This window comes from Heterodontus francisci, chromosome 7 (genome assembly GCF_036365525.1).
Source record: "Heterodontus francisci isolate sHetFra1 chromosome 7, sHetFra1.hap1, whole genome shotgun sequence".
Taxonomy (NCBI): Eukaryota; Metazoa; Chordata; class Chondrichthyes; order Heterodontiformes; family Heterodontidae; genus Heterodontus; species Heterodontus francisci.
The window spans coordinates 5,194,025-5,213,476 of record NC_090377.1 but is presented as its reverse complement, the minus strand read 5'-3'; the positions used below and the strand labels follow the sequence as shown (position 1 = coordinate 5,213,476).

The 19,452-nt window shown below is 50.5% G+C and overlaps 1 protein-coding gene across 1 annotated transcript in view; it reads right to left on the bottom strand.

The window, feature by feature from the left end:
- The window catches only part of LOC137371815 (SPRY domain-containing protein 3-like), a 1,004,091-nt gene that overhangs the window by 305,072 nt on the left and 679,567 nt on the right, over window positions 1-19,452 (bottom strand). Inside the window, exon 7 of the mRNA XM_068034707.1 lies at window positions 1,702-1,890. Within this exon, the coding sequence (XP_067890808.1) occupies window positions 1,702-1,890 (189 nt within the window). The remainder of the gene's footprint in view (window positions 1-1,701; window positions 1,891-19,452) is intronic.

Below are 19,452 nucleotides of genomic sequence, written 5' to 3'. Positions count from 1 at the left end.
TGTAGAACACTGGGGTACAGTACTGGTGGGTACAGGTCTGTCACTGTATAACACTGGGGTACAGTACTGGTGGGAACAGGTCTGTCACTGTATAACACTGGGGTACAGTACTGGTGGGTACAGGTCTGTCACTGTATAACACTGGGGTACAGTACTGGTGGGGTCTGGTCTGTCACTGTTTAACACTGGGGTACAGTACTGGTGGTGAGAGGTCTGTCACTGTATAACACTGGTACAGTACTGGTGTGGACAGGTCTGTCACTGTATAACACTGGGTACAGTACTGGTGGGGACAGGTCTGTCACTGTATGACACTGGGGCACAGTGCTGGTGGGGACAGGTCTGTCACTGTATAACACTGGGGCACAGTGCTGGTGGGGACAATTCTGTCACTGTGTAACACTGGGGTACAGTACTGGTGGGGACAGGTCTGTTGCTGTATAACACTGGGGTACAGCACTGGTGGGGACAGGTCTGTCACTGTATAACACTGGGGTACAGTACTGGTGGGAACAGGTCTGTCATTGTATAAATCTGGGGTACAGTACTGGTGGGAACAGGTCTGTCACTGTATAACACTGGGGTACAGTACTGGTGGGGTCTGGTCTGTCACTGTTTAACACTGGGGTACAGTACTGGTGGGGTCAGGTCTGTCACTGTATAACACTGGGGTACAGTACTGGTGGGGTCAGGTCTGTCACTGTATAACACTGGGGTACAGTTCTGGTGCGGACAGGTCTGTGAATGTATAACACGGGTACCGTACTGGTGTGGACAGGTCTGTCACTGTATAACACTGGTACGGTACTGGTGTGGACAGGTCTGTCACCGTATAACACTGGGGTACAGTACTGGTTGGTACAGGTCTGTCACTGTAAAACATTGGGGTGCAGTACTGGTGTGGACAGGTCTGTCACCGGATAACACTCAGGTGCAGTACTGGTGTGGACAGGTCTGTCACCGGAGAACACTGGGGTACAGTACTGGTGGTGAGAGGTCTGTCACTGTATAACACTGGTACAGTACTGGTGTGGACAGGTCTGTCACTTTATAATACTGGGGTACAGTACTGGTGGGTACAGGTCTGCCACTGTATAACAGTGGTGTACAGTACTGGTGGGTGCAGGTCTGTCACTGAAAACACTGCTTCAGTACTGGTGGGGACAGGTCTGGCACTGTGTAACACTGGGGTACAGTACTGGTGCGGACAGGTCTGTTACTGTATATCATTGAGGTACACTACTTGTGCGGACAGGTCTGTCACTTTATAACACTGGGGTACAGTACTGGTGGGGACAGGTTTGTCACGGTATCACACTGGGGTACAGTACTGGTGGGGACAGGTCTGTCACTGTTTAACAATAGGGTACAGTACTGGTGGGGACAGGTTTGTCACGGTATAACACTGGGGTACAGTACTGGTGGGGACAGGTCTGTCACTGTTTAACAATAGGGTACAGTACTGGTGCGGACAGGTTTGTCACGGTATAACACTGGGGTACAGTAGTGGTGGGGACAGGTCTGTCACTGTTTAACAATAGTGTACAGTACTGGTACGGACAGGTTTGTCACTGTATAACACTGGGCTACAGTACTGGTGGGGACAGTTCTGTCACTGTATAATACTGTGGTACAGTACTGGTGGGGACAGTTCTGTCACTGTGGTTAAAGTTTTAGTTAACAATAAACGTTGTTACTTACAGAACCAGAGACCTTCATGTCGTGCAAACGAGCCCAATCATCTTCATGATTGTCCACTACCATTAAACTTTCTTCATCTCTCCGACCCCACTCTGCCAGCAGGTCTATCTGCACCTCCTCTCCAATCGAATGCATCCCAACTGCTGGGTGCAGGCTGTCCACTGGCAATGGAACCACCACGGTCCCAATCTATCACAAGATAGAACAAAGCTTCAGTAAATGAAGGTCTTGAAGACATAATGGCTGAACATGTGAGGGAAGCAAGTGAGCTCATCCTTCCAGACCCTGCACTGACACCATCAATATCAGTGATATCTGGTTAGAACTGGACCTGAAAGATATAGAGATGATAATTAATCAGATCAATGGATCATCACAGATCTCCTGGTTCCATGGAATAACTTAAATAAGGAAGGCTGTTGAAGATCAACTGTGTGGAGATAAGTCTGTTTGCATTAGGGTCAAGCTGTCTGTGCAAGGAGACCGAACTCTATCCACCCATTTAATCCCCTCCCACGACTCACGTACACTCTCTACTATCACTGTCTCTATCCACCTATTTAATACCCCCCCCCACACACAGCCCATGTACACTCTTCCCTATCACTGACTCTACCACCTCCATTCAATCTCCTGTGGGAGACTTGCAAATAAATATTCCTAATCTGCTCAAATATTGAAGTTAAACTGCAGGATATGTACTTTCAGTCTCTAATTTTGAAGCTGGGCATGCTATGCGCTACACATAACACTGCCGTATAAAGGCCTGCTCGGGTATAAAATTAAAACCTGACATGACCGCAGCCAAACCAAACCCGACTGGAGCCCGAGTCCTTTCATTTTTTTTCATGCCCCACCCGACCCGAATATCGCAATGAATGGAACCCACGGTAATCGGAAATAATTTTCGGAGCCATTTGCTCACCGAGAAGTGGAAAAAACAATTGCAAAAATGTACGAATGCATTTATTTATAAAAGACGGAGCCAGTACAGTCCAGCCTGACCCGGAATGCTGGACACAGAACATAGACCCGACCCCATAGAACATAGAACCGAGTTGGGTGCAGTCAGGCTTTACTGCCTTCTCTTCCTTCCCCTGAGCATTACTTGAAGCACCTTCTCTTGTGCTGAAGTCAACTATCTGAGGCCCCAAATAGAACTGCCAATCCCATTTCTCGGTCAAGGGTTACGTTTTGAGCTTGGCCTCGAAGGCCTGCCAGTGCAGAAGTGTCCGCCTGAGTTCCACGAGCCTGGGCTCACTGGTGTGCAGTTCCTGCAGAGTCTCACTTAGAACTCCCGTTGACTTGCTGTTCATGTTGGTCGGTGTTCAGTAAGTGGTTAGCATAGAACTCACTCACTGTGAATTGCTTTTCTCAACACAATCACCAGAGTAAGGAAACGTTCAAGACAGCTCAACCAATTCAGAAATCCAACAACTCAAAACTGAATCATCACAAGCCCCCAAAAAACCTACTGATCCAGCTCCCCGTCAAAAGGAGTTAACATTCTCAAGTTTTAATGTGTTATCTGTGGCCAATATCTATCGGGACCTTGAAATGAGAACAGAAAGTGCCGGAAATACTCAGCAGGTCTGGCAGCATCTGTGTAGAGAAAAACAGAGTTAATGTTTCAGGTCTGTGACCTTTCATCAAAACAGACACAGACCTGAAACATTAACTCTGTTTCTCTCTACACAGATGCTGCCAGACCTGCTGAGTATTTCCGGCACTTTCTGTTCTTATTTCAGATTTCCAACATCCGCAGTGTTTTGCTCTTATTCCATCAGGACCTTATTCTCCAAAATACCAAACCAATGCATCATAAATGACTGATCCTTAGTACAGTGGTAGCAATTCCCACCCTGATGCAGAAGTCTGACTCCAGATGGCCTTGTGAGAGCTGAATGTTCTGGTCTCTCTGTTTCAAAATCATTTGGGGTTTGATGGGGTAAATGGGAAGAAACTGTTTCCAGTGGCCAGAAGGTCGAAAATTAGAGGGCACAGCTTTGAAGAAATTGGCAAAAGAACCAGAGGGGGAGATGCAAAGAATTTTTTTGTGATCTGGAATGTGCAGCCGAAAAGGCTGCCTGAAAATTTAAAAAGGAAATTGGATAAATACTTGAAAATGAAAAATTTACAGGGCTGTGGGAAAAGAGCAGGGGGAGTGGGACTCATTGGATAGCTCTTTTAAAAACACAGCACAGACAGGATGGGCCAAATGGCCTCCTTCTGTGCTGTATCGCTAAATGATCCCATGCGTGCGGGCAGTGTCAGAGCAGAAGCAAAAGTTAGGAGTCAGCAATTAATACCCGTGTTCCAAGAGTGAAGATTGTGCTGAACGGTGCACTTTAACTATGGCGCACATTGCACCAAAGAATGGAACAAGTGGGTTGGGGTGATGTAATACTGGATCCCAGCAGCACCTCTAAACATCCCTGATTTGTGGATGGGGTGCCAATCTAGTGGGCTGCTTGGTCCTGGATGGTGTCAAGCTTCTTAAGTATTTTTGGAGCTGCACCCATCCAGGCAAGTGGACAGTATTCCATCACACTCCTGACGTGTGCCTTGTAGATGGTGGACAGGCTTTGGGGAGTCAGAAGGTGAGTTACTCGCCACAGAATTGCCAGCCTCTGACCTGCTCTTTTAGCCGCAGCATTTATGTGGCTAGTCCTGGTCAGTTTCTGGTCAATGTTAACCCCACCCCCCCGGCCCAGGATGTTGAAAGTGGGGGATTCAGCGATGGAAATGCCATTGAGCATCAAGGGAAGATGGTTAGATTCTCTCTTGTTGGAGATGGTCATTGCCTGGCACTTGTGTGGCGTGAATGTTACTTGCCACTTATCAGCCCAAGCCTGGATATTGTCCAGGTCTTGCTGCATTTCTACACGGACTGCTTCAGTATCTGAGGAGTCACGAATGGTGCTGAACATTGTGCAATCATCAGCAAACATCCCCACTTCTGACCTTATGACTGAAGGAAGGTCATTGATGAAGCAGCTGAAGATGGTTGGGCCGAGGACACTACCCTGAGGAACTCCTGCAGTGATGTCCTGGAGCTGAGATGATTGACCTCCAACAACCACAACCATCTTCCTTTGTGCTAGGTATGATTCCAGCCAGCGGAGAGTTTTCCCCCTGATTCCCATTGATTCCAGTTTTGCTAGGGCTCCTTGACGCCATACTCGGTTAAATGCTGCCTTGATGTCAAAGGCAGTCACTCTCACCTCACCTCTGGAGTTCAGCTCTTTTGTCCATGTTTGAACCAAGGCTGTAATGAGGTCAGGAGCTGAGTGGCCCTGGCGGAACCCAAACCGAGCTTCACTGAGCAGTTTATTGCTGAGCAAGTGCCGCTTGATAGCACTGTCGAGGACACCTTCCTTCACTTTACTGATTATTGACAGTAGACTGATGGGGCAGTAATTGGCCGGGTTGGATTTGTCCTGCTTTTTGTGTACAGGACATACCTGGGCAATTTACCACATTGCCAGGTAGATGCCAGTGTTGTAGCTGTACTGGAACAGCTTGGCTCGAAGCATGACAAGTTCTGGAGCACAAGTCTTCAGTTATATTGCCGGAATGTTGTCGGGGCCCATAGCCTTGGCAGTATCCAGTGCCTTCAGCCATATCTTGATATCTGCAACAGGCATGTACAAAGGCATGGCCGAACTGATATATTGTCAGATACTCATCATTAAGGGATTGCCTCTAAATTATCTACTCAAGCTCAGACCAAAAGCTAACCTACCGGGGCTGGAAACATCTACAAATGCCTTTCCTGTTGGCTAAATTCAAACAATCCCATGTTTTTAAGCAGCAGCGGAGTTTGAAGAGAGCAAGGGTAGGATTCAGAATGACAACAGAATTTAGAAATGGCAACTCTGGCTGGACATGTTCCTGGAGGATTGACATCCTAAATATTATCCAGTTGACATGATGTCAGCAGAGACTAGACTTGTCAAGAAGGCAGTTAACCTTTAGAGAAACAAAGCTCAGCTTACAAATGCTCCATCAGAAACAATGCAGAGACCATTCAGTACACAGTGTGATCTTATCAAGGGGCATTCAACAACAAATTCTTTTGTGGCATAACATTAAAAGCGTTCCAGGTCAAACCCCAATTAAGTCCCAAAAATATTTCCACAGTTCACCTCAACCATATCACCCAGGTCCTGAGCTGATGCATGAGCTAAGCCAACATAGATGACAGAACACTTTCTTTAACGTGAAAACTGTATTAATAAATGTAAAAAATTGCAAGAATGAAGAGAAATATTCAAAGACTGTAGTTAACAGGACAAGTATGTCTTGCACTTATTTTACAGATCTTTCAGAATGATCAAACAAGCTTCAGGGTTTTAATCGCTACTGTAGAAAACCAGGACACGTCACATAGGGATTTTTACTCTGCATCTAAACCCGGTTTATTTTTTTATAAACTGTCTGCTGAACCCATTTTTTGTTTTTACAGCTTAGTACAAAAATTTTATTATACATAACTAGCATGGTGGAAATTGCTGGAAACAAAAACACTTAGTCCATCAGTAGCTACAAGTAATGCAGATTCTCATTATACTGGGGTGCCCTCCGCCGCCTTCTTCAAGTCTTGGTTTGTAAAGTAGTTCAATACTGTACCTGTCCTGGGGAGTGTTTGATGGGGACAGTGTAGAGGGAGCTTTACTCTGTATCTAACCCCGTTTTTTTTTTTTTCTTTTTTTTTTATATATGTCGAGGGGCCTTTATTCCTCAGGCCCCCTTTATATACACACTTATATTTTTAAAATAACTTTATTAAAACCAGATAAATAAACAAAAAAACTCAAATTAAAATGCCATTCTCGGCGTCGACAATGCACTCCAGTCCCTGCGGTGCCCACCGGTCGCGGAAGGCCTCAAGCGTACCGGCGGACACCGCATGCTCCTTTTCCAGGGACACCCGGGCGCGAACGTAACCGCGGAAGAGGGGCAGGCAATCGGGGAGGACGGACCCCCCGACGGCCCGCAACCTGGACCTGTGAATTGCCACCTTGGCCAGGCCCAGGAGCAGACCGACGAGGAGATCCTCCTCCCGGCCCAAGCCCCTCCGCACCGGGTGCCCAAAGATCAGGAGCGTGGGACTGAAGTGCAGCCAGAATTTGAGGAGCAGCCCCTTCAGATACTCAAATAGGGGCTGCAACCTCGCACACTCCGTATAAATGTGGAACACGGACTCCTCCAGGCCGCAGAACGTACAGGTGGCCTGGGAGTCCGTGAACCTACTTAAAAGCCTATTGCACGGGACTGCTCTGTGCAGCACCCTCCACCCCAGGTCCCCGATGTAAAGGGGGAAGACTCCCGCGTAGAGAGACCTCCATCGGGGTTTCCCCTCGCCGCCAGATGGCAACGCGGACCACCAGGGCGTGTCCGGCCGGCTGACGAGGGCGAGGAAGTGGAGAGTGTGCAGGAGCAGCCCGTACAGGAAACCCCTCTGCGCCGATTGGAATGGCACGGAGGGCATTTCCGAGAGGCGGCTCGGGTTGTGCGGGACCGGCTCCCGAGGAGGGTTTCGGGGCCTGGGTCCGATGAGCAGTTCCGGCCGAGCGGGAGTCAGCTCGGCCGGGATCGCTCCGCACTCCCGAGCCCCCTCGCCACCCGCAGTGAGGGGCGTCCCGGGGGTTTCGGCTACTCCTCCGCCCACCGGACCGTCCCCGGAGTCGGCCGCCCGGACAGCCGAGGCGCTCTCCTCCGCCGGCGGGGGAGCGCCCTGACTGGAGGCGACCATGTTCCAGACTCGGAAAAGATCCCGGTAAAAGACAGGCAACTCCCTCAGAGAGGCGCGGCTAACGGACTCCACCGGGAGCTGCGTGTAGTCTTGAAGGCAGTGACACTGGCGGAAAAAATACGTCGCCAGCGCACACCATCTGGGAGGACGCTCGACGTACAGGTATCTCTGCAGGGTCCGAAGGCGGAGAGTCGCAGCCTGGGTGCGGACGCACACCAGCGACTGACCGCCCTCCTCGATCGGGAGACTCAGGACCGCGGCAGAGACCCAGTGTTTCCTCTTGCCCCAGAAGAAATCGACGAGTTTCTTCTGGATCTTGGTGGCAAATACAGGGGGCGGGGCCAAAGTGACCAACCGGTACCACAGCATGGAGGCCACCAGTTGGTTTATGACCAACGCTCGGCCCCTGTAGGAAAGCACTCGGAGCAGTCCTGTCCAGCGCCCCAGCCGAGCGGTGACTTTCGCCTCCAACTCCTGCCAGTTTGCCGGCCAGGCTTCCTCAGCGGGGCGAAGGTGGACTCCCAGATAGAGGAGGTGCGTGGTGCTCCACGCAAAAGGTGTCATCTCCTCCGGCAGGGAGTCCACCCGCCACTGACCAACCAGGAGTCCGGAACATTTCTCCCAATTGATCCTCGCGGAGGACGCGGCAGAAAAGGTCTGCTGGCAGTCGCGCATCCTCCGCAAGTCAACGGGATCTGTGATTGCGAGGAGCACGTCGTCGGCGTAAGCCGAGAGGACGACCCGCATGGCCGGCTCGCGCAGAGCCAATCCCGTCAACCTCCTGCGAAGCAGGCACAGGAAGGGCTCCACGCAGATGGTATACAATTGGCCGGACATGGGGCACCCCTGACGCACTCCTCTCCCAAAGCGAAGGGGCGCCGTCAAGGACCCGTTAACTTTGACTAGACACTCTGCGGCGGCGTATAAAAGTCGGACCCGGGCGACAAAATGCGGCCCGAGTCCGAAAGCGCGCAGAGTCCCGAAAAGGTAATCGTGATCCACCCTGTCGAACGCCTTCTCCTGATCGAGGGAGAGAAAGGCGACCGACTGACCAGTCCTCTGGGAAAGATGGATCAGGTCCCAGACCAGGTGGATGCCGTCCTGGATGGACCGGCCCGGGACCGTGCAGGACTGGTCGGGGTGGATCATGTGGGCCAGCACGGAGCCCAGGCGGGTAGACATAGCCCGGGCAAAGATCTTATAATCCGTGCTGAGGAGGGAGACCAGACGCCAGTTTTTAAGCAGGCGGAGATCGCCCCTCTTCGGCAGCAGGACGATGACCGCCCTGCGCCACAAGAGGAGCATCTCCCCGGTCGCCAGACTTTCCCCCAGGACCCGCGCGTAATCGTCCCCCAGGATGTCCCAGAACGCCCTGAGGAACTTCACGGTCAACCCATCCAGCCCTGGGGATTTGCCCCTTGAGAGCTGGTGGAGGGCGCCAGTCAGCTCCGCCAACGTGAGCGGAGCCTCCAATCCTTCGGCGCCGTCCGGGCTGACCTGCGGCAGGTTCTTCTGCAAAGCTCTGCGCGCATCCTCGCTGGACGGATCCGGAGAGAACAACGCACTGTAATACGTCCGGACCAGGAGGCCCATTCCCTCCGGATCCGTGATGGAGGATCCGTCGTCGGCCAGCAGCTCGACGAGCTGCTTACGGACCCCCCGCCATTTTTCCAGCAAGTAGAAGAAGGGTGAGGCGCGGTCCAAATCTTCCAGGATCTGGATCCGCGACCTCACGTACGCGCCTCGGGACCCTATGAGCTGCAGGTTCCTCAGCGCGCCCTTCTTCTCTTTGTACGCCTGCCACAGGGCCGGGTCCACGATGGCATGACCGAGGCGGGACTCCAAGTCGAGCACCTCCCTCTCAAGGCGCCCGATCTCGGCTTCCCGCCTCTTGGTCGACCCCTTCGCGTACTCCTGACAGAAGACGTGGATGTGAGTCTTGCCCACATCCCACCATAGCCTCAAGGAGGGGAAGCCCCCCTGCTTCCTTCTCCAGTCGGCCCAGAATCGACAGAACGAGTCCCGAAATCGCACGTCCTCCAGCAGCCGGTTGTTAAAGTGCCAGTACGCGGACCCCGCCCGCGTGCGGAGCGGAGTGAACTCCGCCCACACCAGGTGGTGGTCCAAGCACGGCACCAGCCGCATGGAGGCCACCGAGACGCGAGAGACGTACGCCTGCGAAATGTAGAGGCGGTCGATTCGCGACCCCCCTCCTCCAGACCTCCACGTGAAGGCGCTGGAGTCAGGATGGAGATTCTGCCAGACGTCCACCAAGTTAAGGGAGCTGATCAGTCCCCTCAACTTCTTCACCGACGCTTGGCCGCGCTGGGGACCGGAGCGATCCCCCACCTCGAGGGTGCAGTTAAAATCCCCCCCGAGGATGATGCACTCGCCGCTATCGATGGAGCTCAAGAGAGCGGACACTTCTTCAAAGAAGCGCGCTTGCAACCCGCCGGGCCTGGGCGCGTACACGTTCACAAAGTGGAGCGGCACGCTACCCAGGCGAACGGCGAGGTGGAGCAAGCGGCCCGGCACTAGCTCCTTGACCCCCAAGATCTCCGGCTGAAAAGTCGGGGCCAACAAGATAGCCACCCCACTAGAAATAGGGGTGAGGTGACTCATGTAGACCCCACCCTGCCACTCCAGGAGCCAGGTGGCTTCGTCTCCCGGAACGGTGTGGGTTTCCTGCAGAAAGCTCACCGCGTATCTCCCTTCCCTAAGGACTGAGAGATTGTGAAATCTGCGGTGAGCCCCTCTGCTGCCGTTGATGTTGAGGCTGGCTATGGTTATCTTCATGTCAAAGGTACTTAAAACCCGTAACAAACACCTCACTGTGAGGAGGGAGTGGAAGTGCACCTGGCCCTCCACTCCCCCAGCAACCCATTGAGGAACACATTAAAACGGCGCCTCTCAACCAGTTTCACGTCCGCGCGCTGGCCCGCTTTCTTCAGGGCGGCACGGACGGACTGGATGATCAGCGCCAGATTCGACCAACGGTCGAGGGCCAGCTGAACTTTATTGCGGCAACCCCTGCAAGCCGCGAGGAAATCCCGGAGTTCCGCCGTGGGGATGAGAGGAGATTCGGTGGGAAGCACGAGGGACTCCACCACCTCACTGGCGATGGAATCAAGGTCATCCTCCGTGCCCAACACCGAATCCCCATCCTCCCCCGGGTCGTCACCGCCAGCGGCCGACACATCCACCACACACTGTGGGGCGGACGTCCCGGCCGCGCCAGCTGGTCCTGCCTCCGTCATGATCCCACCCCCAGGATCGATGGCGGAGGAGTCCTCTCTGGGTTCTGTTATGAAACTGGAGCCTGTGGGCGCCAGCAGTTCAGGACCCCCCTCCACCTCCGCCCCCAGGCCAATGTGTGGTCCAGGGGAGACAGAAGTTCTCGACTCCGGAAATTCAGCCGGAGCCGAGACCGGTGGCGGAGGGAGGAGGCTATCTCCCGCTCCACCAGCACCCACAGGCCCAGCAGATGGGGTAGCATTCTCAGTTTTCACCAGGTCGGGTGTCTCATGGTTGGTGGTGGACTCCGGCTGGGAGGGCTGGCCCTCTGGGGCGTCGCCCTCCCCTTCATTTAGGGCACCCGACCCAGTAGCAGTGGCGGAATGGGCGGCTTCCCCAGGCTCCCCCACCACAAGCAGGGCCCCACTTACTCCTTCAGGAGGGGCCTCATGTACCGGGGCCATCCCCTCCCCTCCATCCTGAGGAATAGGGAGCACCTGCCCGGACTTTGTAGCCTTGGTGGTGGCGGTAGGGGGAACCTGAGGACCAGAAACAGGAGACAGCTCCCCTCCAACAGATGGGCCCTGCACCTCAGGGCCCTGTGTTATTTCTGTGGAGGGGTGCCTTCTCCTCTTTTTCGCACTTGGGCGCGGAGACTCAGAGACCTCCATGTCATCAGAGGCCTCTGCCTCCACACCCTTTTTTTCCTTTCTTGTCACCCTCGGCCTGAGCCCAGCCTTGGGACAGGTGGATTCCATGGGAATGGGCTTTGGGCTGAGCTCAGGCTCGGGTTGAGTCAAAGTGTCCAGTGGACGCGCCTCATGATGTTTCTTTTTTCCCCGCGTCTTCCTTCCGCTCGGACGGACGCTCCCCTCCCCGCCGGAGGCTGTGAAAACTACAGCCTCCGGAACCGACTGAGCGGTGTCTATTGGATGTGTTGGGGGAGTGGGAGGAGGTGCTGTGGAACCACTCTGGGCCGCCGAGGTGGAGCTGGCGGCCGGGAGGTTGGGGCAGTTCATACGAACATGCCCCACCCCCTTGCAGACGTGGCACCGCGCCCCGTCCGAGGTCCAAAAGACGCGGTAGGCCGTCCCCTGGAACTCCACATTAAATTGGCCCTCCGTGTCCTCCTCCCGCGCCAGCTGCATAAATAACTGGCGGCGGAAGGAGTAGACATGTTGGAGGCTGTGCTCCCGAAGACCAAGCCGGACTGGGGTGATCCCCGACCTCACCTCCCCCAGATGGTGCAGGTGGGGGAGGAGGAGCTCACTGGGAATGAAGTGTGGGACGTTGGACAACATTATCCGATGCGCAGTGGCCCCCAGAGGGTCCACTGGCAGGAAGGTCCCCCCCACAGTGAGCCCTTTACTCAGGGCCAGGGACACCGCCCGCTCGGTCTTCAAAAAGAACACAGCCTTCCCATACATCTTTGAGGCCGCAACAATGGCCGAGGGGCCGACAACCACGGCCATTGCCTTAACGCAGGCCTCAATAGACATGTTGGGGTGGGGATTGCTCTTCACCCCATGGCTGCATGTCAACAATTTAAACGGTGACGGGGCCACGTGGGCAGCCACAGAAGCTGCAGCTGCGTCGGTAGTAGAGGGCCCCGCCACCGGTGATGAGGGGCTTGCTATGGGTCCAAGAGCTAAACCCACCCCAAATTGTCTTACACACCAAATAACACCGATTCACCGAAAATATTGAATGTGTATTAAAACAAAGCAAACAACAACAGGTTCGTGGAGAGGCTGAGGTAATAGAGGAGAGGCAAAGGCAGGCTGTATGGGATGACTTGCTTTCTGGAGGTGGTGCTCACAGTACACTTAAAACAGTCTTTGAACTTGGTCTTCCGGTATTCTGGTTGGGGGAGAGTCTTCACCTGGGTCAGCTGAAGCTGCCCAGGCACTATCTATCCCCTTCCGTCTGTTTAGCTGGGCAGCTTCAGCTGACCCAGGCTTGGCAATTGGGGTGGGGAGGGAGCTTCCCGGTGTGCTTTTGCAGCAGCACAAATTCCTGTAGAATTGGCAGCCCCACCCCTTGTTGTTCCAGCCACTTGTTCCTCCCCCAACAGTCCAAAGTAAATTACTGGTGTTCAGCACCCACCTCCAGACAAAGCCTTGTTTCCAAAAAATGTCTCTTTCTTCTCTTTAATGGAGACTGTTGTTGAAGTTTCACCTCTGCTTCGTTGTAGCTGCTCTCTCCACCTCTGCAACCTCCAACTGCCACCAGCACTCTCAGCTGCACCTCGTTGAGGCACTCAACACTCAGGCTTCCCAATCAGAGAACAGCCAACCCCATGCTGTACCTGCCCTAGGAGTGTTTGATGGGATGGTGTTGAGGGAGCTTTACTCTGTGTCTGACCCCGTTTTTTTTTACTCTGTATCTAACCCCGTTTTTTTTTTTCTTTTTAAGGTGACCTTTATACCCCAGGCCCCTTTTATATATTTTTTACGTCGACGGGGCCTTTATTCCTCAGGCCCCCTTTATATACACACTTATATTTTTTAAATAACTTTATTAAAACCAGATAAATAAACAAAAAACTCAAATTAAAATGCCATTCTCGGCGTCGACAATGCACTCCAGTCCCTGCGGTGCCCACCGGTCGCGGAAGGTGTCTGACCCCGTGCTGTACCTGTCCTGGGAGTGTTTGATGGGGCAGTGTAGAGTAATCTAGTTAGAATAATAGGGTGGGATGATTGTTGTTTTATAAAGCAGGAACTTAGTTTGAATGACTATTTGATACACTGTGTATATATCACTAATACTTACTCTATGTTTAATCCCTCGCCCATGCTGAATTGACCAGAGTAGCAGATATCATCATCACCATTGAGTGGATCATGGAGTTAAGGCTCCTGTTCTATATCTCTGCCCAGACCAATCACTGCCTGCGGACAAGATCGGCCGTGGCTGTGATAACCTTCCACAGATCACAAGGAATATACGGGTAGAGAGAGGGAGATGTGGAGAGTGGATGGAAGGGAGACAATGGGTGGGGTTGGATTCAGGAAGAAATGGTTGGAAAAATGGATTCAATCATTAAAAAAATGTCCATGATTTTTCTCAGCTGACCAATGCCAGGCTGGATACTGAAAGATCTTTCTATTTGATCTTCTGCTTCTTGCATTTCTTCTTTAATAATGGAGTCTAGCATTTTCCCAATGATAGATGTTAAGCTAGCTGGTTTATAGTTTCCTGCTTTCTGTCTCCCTCCTTTCTTGAATAGGGGTGTCACATTAGTGGTTTTCCAATCCGCTGGTATCCTACCGGAATCCAGTGAGTTTTGGTATATTATGACCAATGTCTCCACTATCTCTGCAGCCACTTCTTTTAAAACCCTTGGATGCAGGCCATCAGGTCCTGGTGACTTGTCTTCCTTTAGTCCCATTAGTTTTTTAAATACTTTGTCCCTCGTGACAGAGACTGTTACAAGATCTTTCCTCCCATTAGCTCCTTGCTTATCTGATATCTGTGGGATGTTTACAGTGTCCTCCACAGTGAAGACCGATGCAAAATATTGGTTTAAATTATCTGCCATTTCCCTGTTCCCCATTATAAATTCTCCAGTCACATCCTCCAAGGGCCCCCAAGCTCACTTTAGCTACTCTCACTCTTTTTATATACCCGTTGGAAGCTCTTGCTGTTTGTTTTTATATTTCCTGCCAATTTACTCTCATAATCTCCCTCTTTATTAGTTTTTTAGTCATCCCAACCCTCTGGCCTGCCACTAGTTTTCATCGCTTTTTATGCCTTAGGTTTTGATTGGATACTCTCCTTGACCGCCTTTGTTAACCACGGCTGGTTCATTCTTCTCATCAAGTCTTTCTTTTTGACCGGGATAAATTTTTACTGAGCGTTATGAAATATCTGCTTAAATGTCTGCCACTGCTCATCCACTGACATTCCCCTTAGTCTATTTTCCCAGCCTGCTTTAGACAACTCTTTCTTCATACCTCCGTAATTGCCCTTGTTTAAGTTGAAGACACTGGTTTGAGACCCAAGTTGCTCACCCTCAAACTGAATTTGAAATTCTACCATGTTGTGATCGCTGCCCCCTAGAGGATCCTTAACTACGATATCTCTTATTAATCCGACCTCATTACACATTACCAAATCTAAAATAGCCTGTTCGCAGGTAGGTTCTGCAACGTATTGCTCGAAGTAACAATCCCTGATGCACTCTACAAATTCGTCTTCCATGTTACTCTGCCAATCTGATTTGTCCAGTCTATATGCAGATTAAAATCACCCATGACAATTGTAGCACCCTTCTTACACGCTTCCATTATTTCCCGATTTATACTTTGTCCTACAGTGAGACAACCCTTTGGGGGCCTATAAACGACTCCCACTCGTGACTTCTTCCCCTTGCTATTCCTTATTTCCACCTGAACTGATTCCACATCATGATCTATTGCACCTATATCACTACTCACCACCACACTGATACCTTCCTTTATTAACAAAGCTACCCCACCTCTTTTTCCTTTTTGCCTATTTTTCTGGAACGTCGAATATCCTTGAATATTGAGTTTCCAGTCTTGGTCACCCTGCAACCACGTCTCTGTGTTAGCTATCAAGTCATATTCATTTATTTCTATTTGTGCCGTCAACTCATCTATCTTGTTACAAATGCTACGTGCATTCAGATAAAGAGCCTTTAGCTTTGACTTTTTGCCATTATTACTCATTCTGATTCTAATTTCTGCTGCACTCTTCTGCTTGTATTTTCTGTCCCTTCCTGTCACACTTTGATTACCGTTCGCCTCTTCACTACCCTGCACCTCTGTTCTCTCATTTCGTTTTGATTTTTTTAAACTCCCCTTCAATTGAACCCTCCCCCCCACTAATTAGTTTAAAGTCCTATCTACAACCCTCGTTATATGATTCGCCAGGACACTGGCCCCAGCATGGTTCAAGTGAAGCCCATCCCAATGGAACAGCTCTCTCATTCCCCAGTACTGGTGCCAGTGTCCCATGAATCGGAACCCATTTCTCCCACACCAATCTTTGAGCCACGCGTTTACCTCTCTGATTTTATTTACCCTGCACCAATTTGCACATGGCTCAGGTAGTAATCCGGAGATTATTACCTTTATGGTTCTGATTTTTAATTTAGCTCCGACCTCTTTCCTAGTCCTACCTATGTCGTTGGTACCTACGTGGACCACGACAACTGGATCCTTCCCCTCCCACTCCAAGTTCCTCTCCAGCCCAGAAGAGATGTCCTTAACCTTGGCACCAGGTAGGCAACACAGCCTTTGGGACTCTCTATCTTTGCTGCAGTGAACAGTATCTACTCCCCTAACTATGCTATCCCCTATTACTACTACATTTCTCTTTTCTCCCCCCACTTGAATGGCCCCCACTCTGAATCACGGTGCTGTGGTCAGTTCAATCATCCTCCCTGCAGTCTGGGCCCTTGTCCACACTGGGAGCAGGAACCTCGTATCAATTGGATAAGGGCACTGGCTGAGGCTCCTCCAAAGCTAAATTCTGGATCCCCATACCTGCCTCACTCGCAGTCACACCCTCCTGTCCCTGACCATGGTCCAAACTTGATGTAATTAATCTAAGGGGTGTGACTGTCTCCTGAAACACAATGTCCAGGTAACTCTCCCCCTCCCTGATGTGTCGCAGTGTCCACAGCTCAGACTCCAGCTCATCAACTCTGAGCCGACGTTCCCTGAGCAGCCAACACGTGCTGCAGATGTGGTCACCGTGGATCGAACCTGCGTTCACCAGCTCCCACATACTACAGCTACAACACATCGCCTGCCCAACCATCTCTATTCTATTTAATTAATTAATTTGGATGTTAAATATTTGGATGTTTGATGCTATGTTTGATTTAAATTAAAATAAAAGTACCTGTTTAAACAATCAATTGTAATTAATACCTCTAGTCCTGCTCTGTGTTTATACTCAGTTCATAACACTTACTGTTACACTACCACCATTGAAAACATTTTAATTACCCAGCTCCAAATTTGAACCAATACCCTCCCTGCTGGTCCCTCTCTATATATGGTAAATTATAAAATCCACCTTAGTTTTTAGTTTTTATACTAATGAATTGATCAAGTCTTATTTTATATTTGATTAACTTAGATTAAATTAAAAGCTTGCCAGTATACTCACCCCAGCCTGCTTTCTGTTTCCCCACGCTCTCTGTTATTGTGACTTTTTGATTTTTGATTTGCCTCCGAACCTCCTGCTCCTCTCCCGCTGCTCCTTTCCAAATCTCCAAGGTTCTGGCGCGCTTTTTAAATGCTCTCCTCTCCCGCTGCTTTTCTCCAAATCACCTCTCAGCCTTCTCCTCTCCAAGGAAAACAGTCCTAACTTCTCCAATCTATCTTCATAACTGAAGTTCCTCATCCCTGGAACCATTCTCATGAATCTTTTCTGTACTCTCTCCAATGCCTTCACATCTTTCCTAAAGTGCGGTGCCCAGAACTGGATGCAATACTCCAGCTGAGGCCAAACTAGTGTCTTATACAAGTTCAACATAATCTCCTTGCTCTTGTACTCTATGCCCCTGTTAATAAAGCCCAGGATACTGTATGCTTTATTAACTGCTCTCTCAACCTGACCTGCTACCTTTGGCATTGTTTAAACTGATACAAATGATTGGTCAGGTCACAGTTAGAGTATTGTGTCCAGTTTTGGGGTACTCATATCAAAGCCATGGAGATGGTGCAGGAGAGAGTCCCTGAGATGTTGCCTGGGGTGAGAACCTGTGGTTACAAGGAGCCTGAGGCTGAATCAGAGTTTTTGTAACCTTGACATCTTATTAACCCCAAGATGAGCTTCCAACCACATCTCTGCAACATCACTAAGACTGCCTACTACCATCTCTGCAACATCACTTCGACTGCCTACTACCATCTCTGCAACATCACTAAGACTGCCTACTACCATCTCTGCAACATCACTTCGACTGCCTACTACCATCTCTGCAACATCACTTCGACTGCCTACTACCATCTCTGCAACATCACTAAGACTACCCCCTAACATCTCTACAACATCACTAAGACTGCCTACTACCATCTCTGCAACATCACTAAGACTGCCTACTACCATCTCTCCAACATTTCCCGTCTCCAGTCTTCGCTCAGCTCATCTGCTGCTGAAACCCTCATCCATGCCTCAAGGCTGAACTATCCCAATGCTCTCCTGACCGGTCTCCCACATTCTACCCTTCGTAAACTTGAGCTCATCCAAAACTCTGCTGCCCGTGTTCTTACTCGCACCAAGTCCTGCGTCCCCATCACCCCTTTGTTCATTGGCCTACACTGACAAAGCCTCGATTTTAAAATTCTCACCCTTGTTTTCCAATCCCTCTGCAGTCTTGCCCCTCCCTATCTCTGTAATCACCTCCAAGTTAAACTGGAATAGTGTGCAGGGTGGGGAGAGCAGAGGGTGGGGGTGTTGTAGATGGGGGAGGGGCAGGGGAAGGGGGACAAGGAGGAGGGGTTGAGAGAGCAGGGTAAGGAGGGAGAGGTGAGGGAAGTCAGGAACGTGAGGGGGTTGGGAAGTGCTTGGTTTATGATAATCCGGCACCGTGAGTGTGATGTGGACTTGATAGACAAGCTGGTCCATTCGTTCCCTTCATGTTTTGTGTGTTTGGAATGGTCCAATAGAGTTTAAAGGGGATGGAAGTGTCTGGACAGAGTCTGTCACCGTGTGTTAATTATTCTGGTGATAAACCAGTTTCCTCTTTGGTATGAGTGACCTGGATTTAGAGGCTGTGTGTAATGGGAATGACTCGCCCAAGTTTAATGACAATGTGCCCACCTTGCAGTGATTATTATTGGTTGCATTTTCTGGGTATCGTTCTGCAACTTTTATTGATCAAAGACTCCTAGAGGTCAGTGATAAGCATCAAGTTCCCCCAGTCTCACGGACTTTTAGTTTCTGGATATAGCAGAATTGCCCCAATACTTTTCTCCAGGGGAATGGGGAGTAGGGGTGAAACTGCGGGCTGAATATAACCTCTCCAAACACTGTCCTGTCAGTGGTCAGCTCAGTCTGTCGTGAAGGGGAACACTTGCTAGGACTGCCTAGTCTGTGCTGCTGAGGGAAAACAGCCTCTTACCAATGAAAGAGGGCCATGGCTCCTTTAAGAAGTAACTTTTCTAATTAAAGATTACAAGCACAGACCTGCATGTGCTGCAAGTGCGCAAACATCTGTATTCCTTTTTGGAAAGGTAGCTCTCAGTTTACAGATGGCATTGCCTCTTCCCCAGGCTGCCATATATCAACAAGGAGGAAAGTTCATAAATTTTGTCCCACATTGGGTGTCCAGCCAACTTTCCTTTGGCTTGTTAATTACATCTCTTGTGCACACTCCAAAAAACAGCATTGGGAGTCTGCCAGGATTTCATTGCTAACACCCTCTGATAGTGTGACGACATCTACAACACAAACCCAGGACTACTGAGAGAGAGAGAGAGCTAAGACAGACAGAAAGTGAGATAGTGAGATATAGAGAAGGAGAAAGATAGACTGAGTGAGAGAAACATAGAGAAAAAGTGAGGGACAGAGAGAGGGGGTAGAGAAAGAGCAAGACAGAGAGATAGCAGATAGACAGAGAGAGAGGAAGAGATGGAGAGAGAGGAGGAGAAAAACAGAGAGATAGTGAGTGAGAGAGAGACAGAGAGAGAGATAGTGGAGACAGAGAGAGAGAGAGTGTAAGACAGAAAGTGACAGAGAAAGGAGAGAGTGTGAGAGAGATGGAGAAAGGGAGG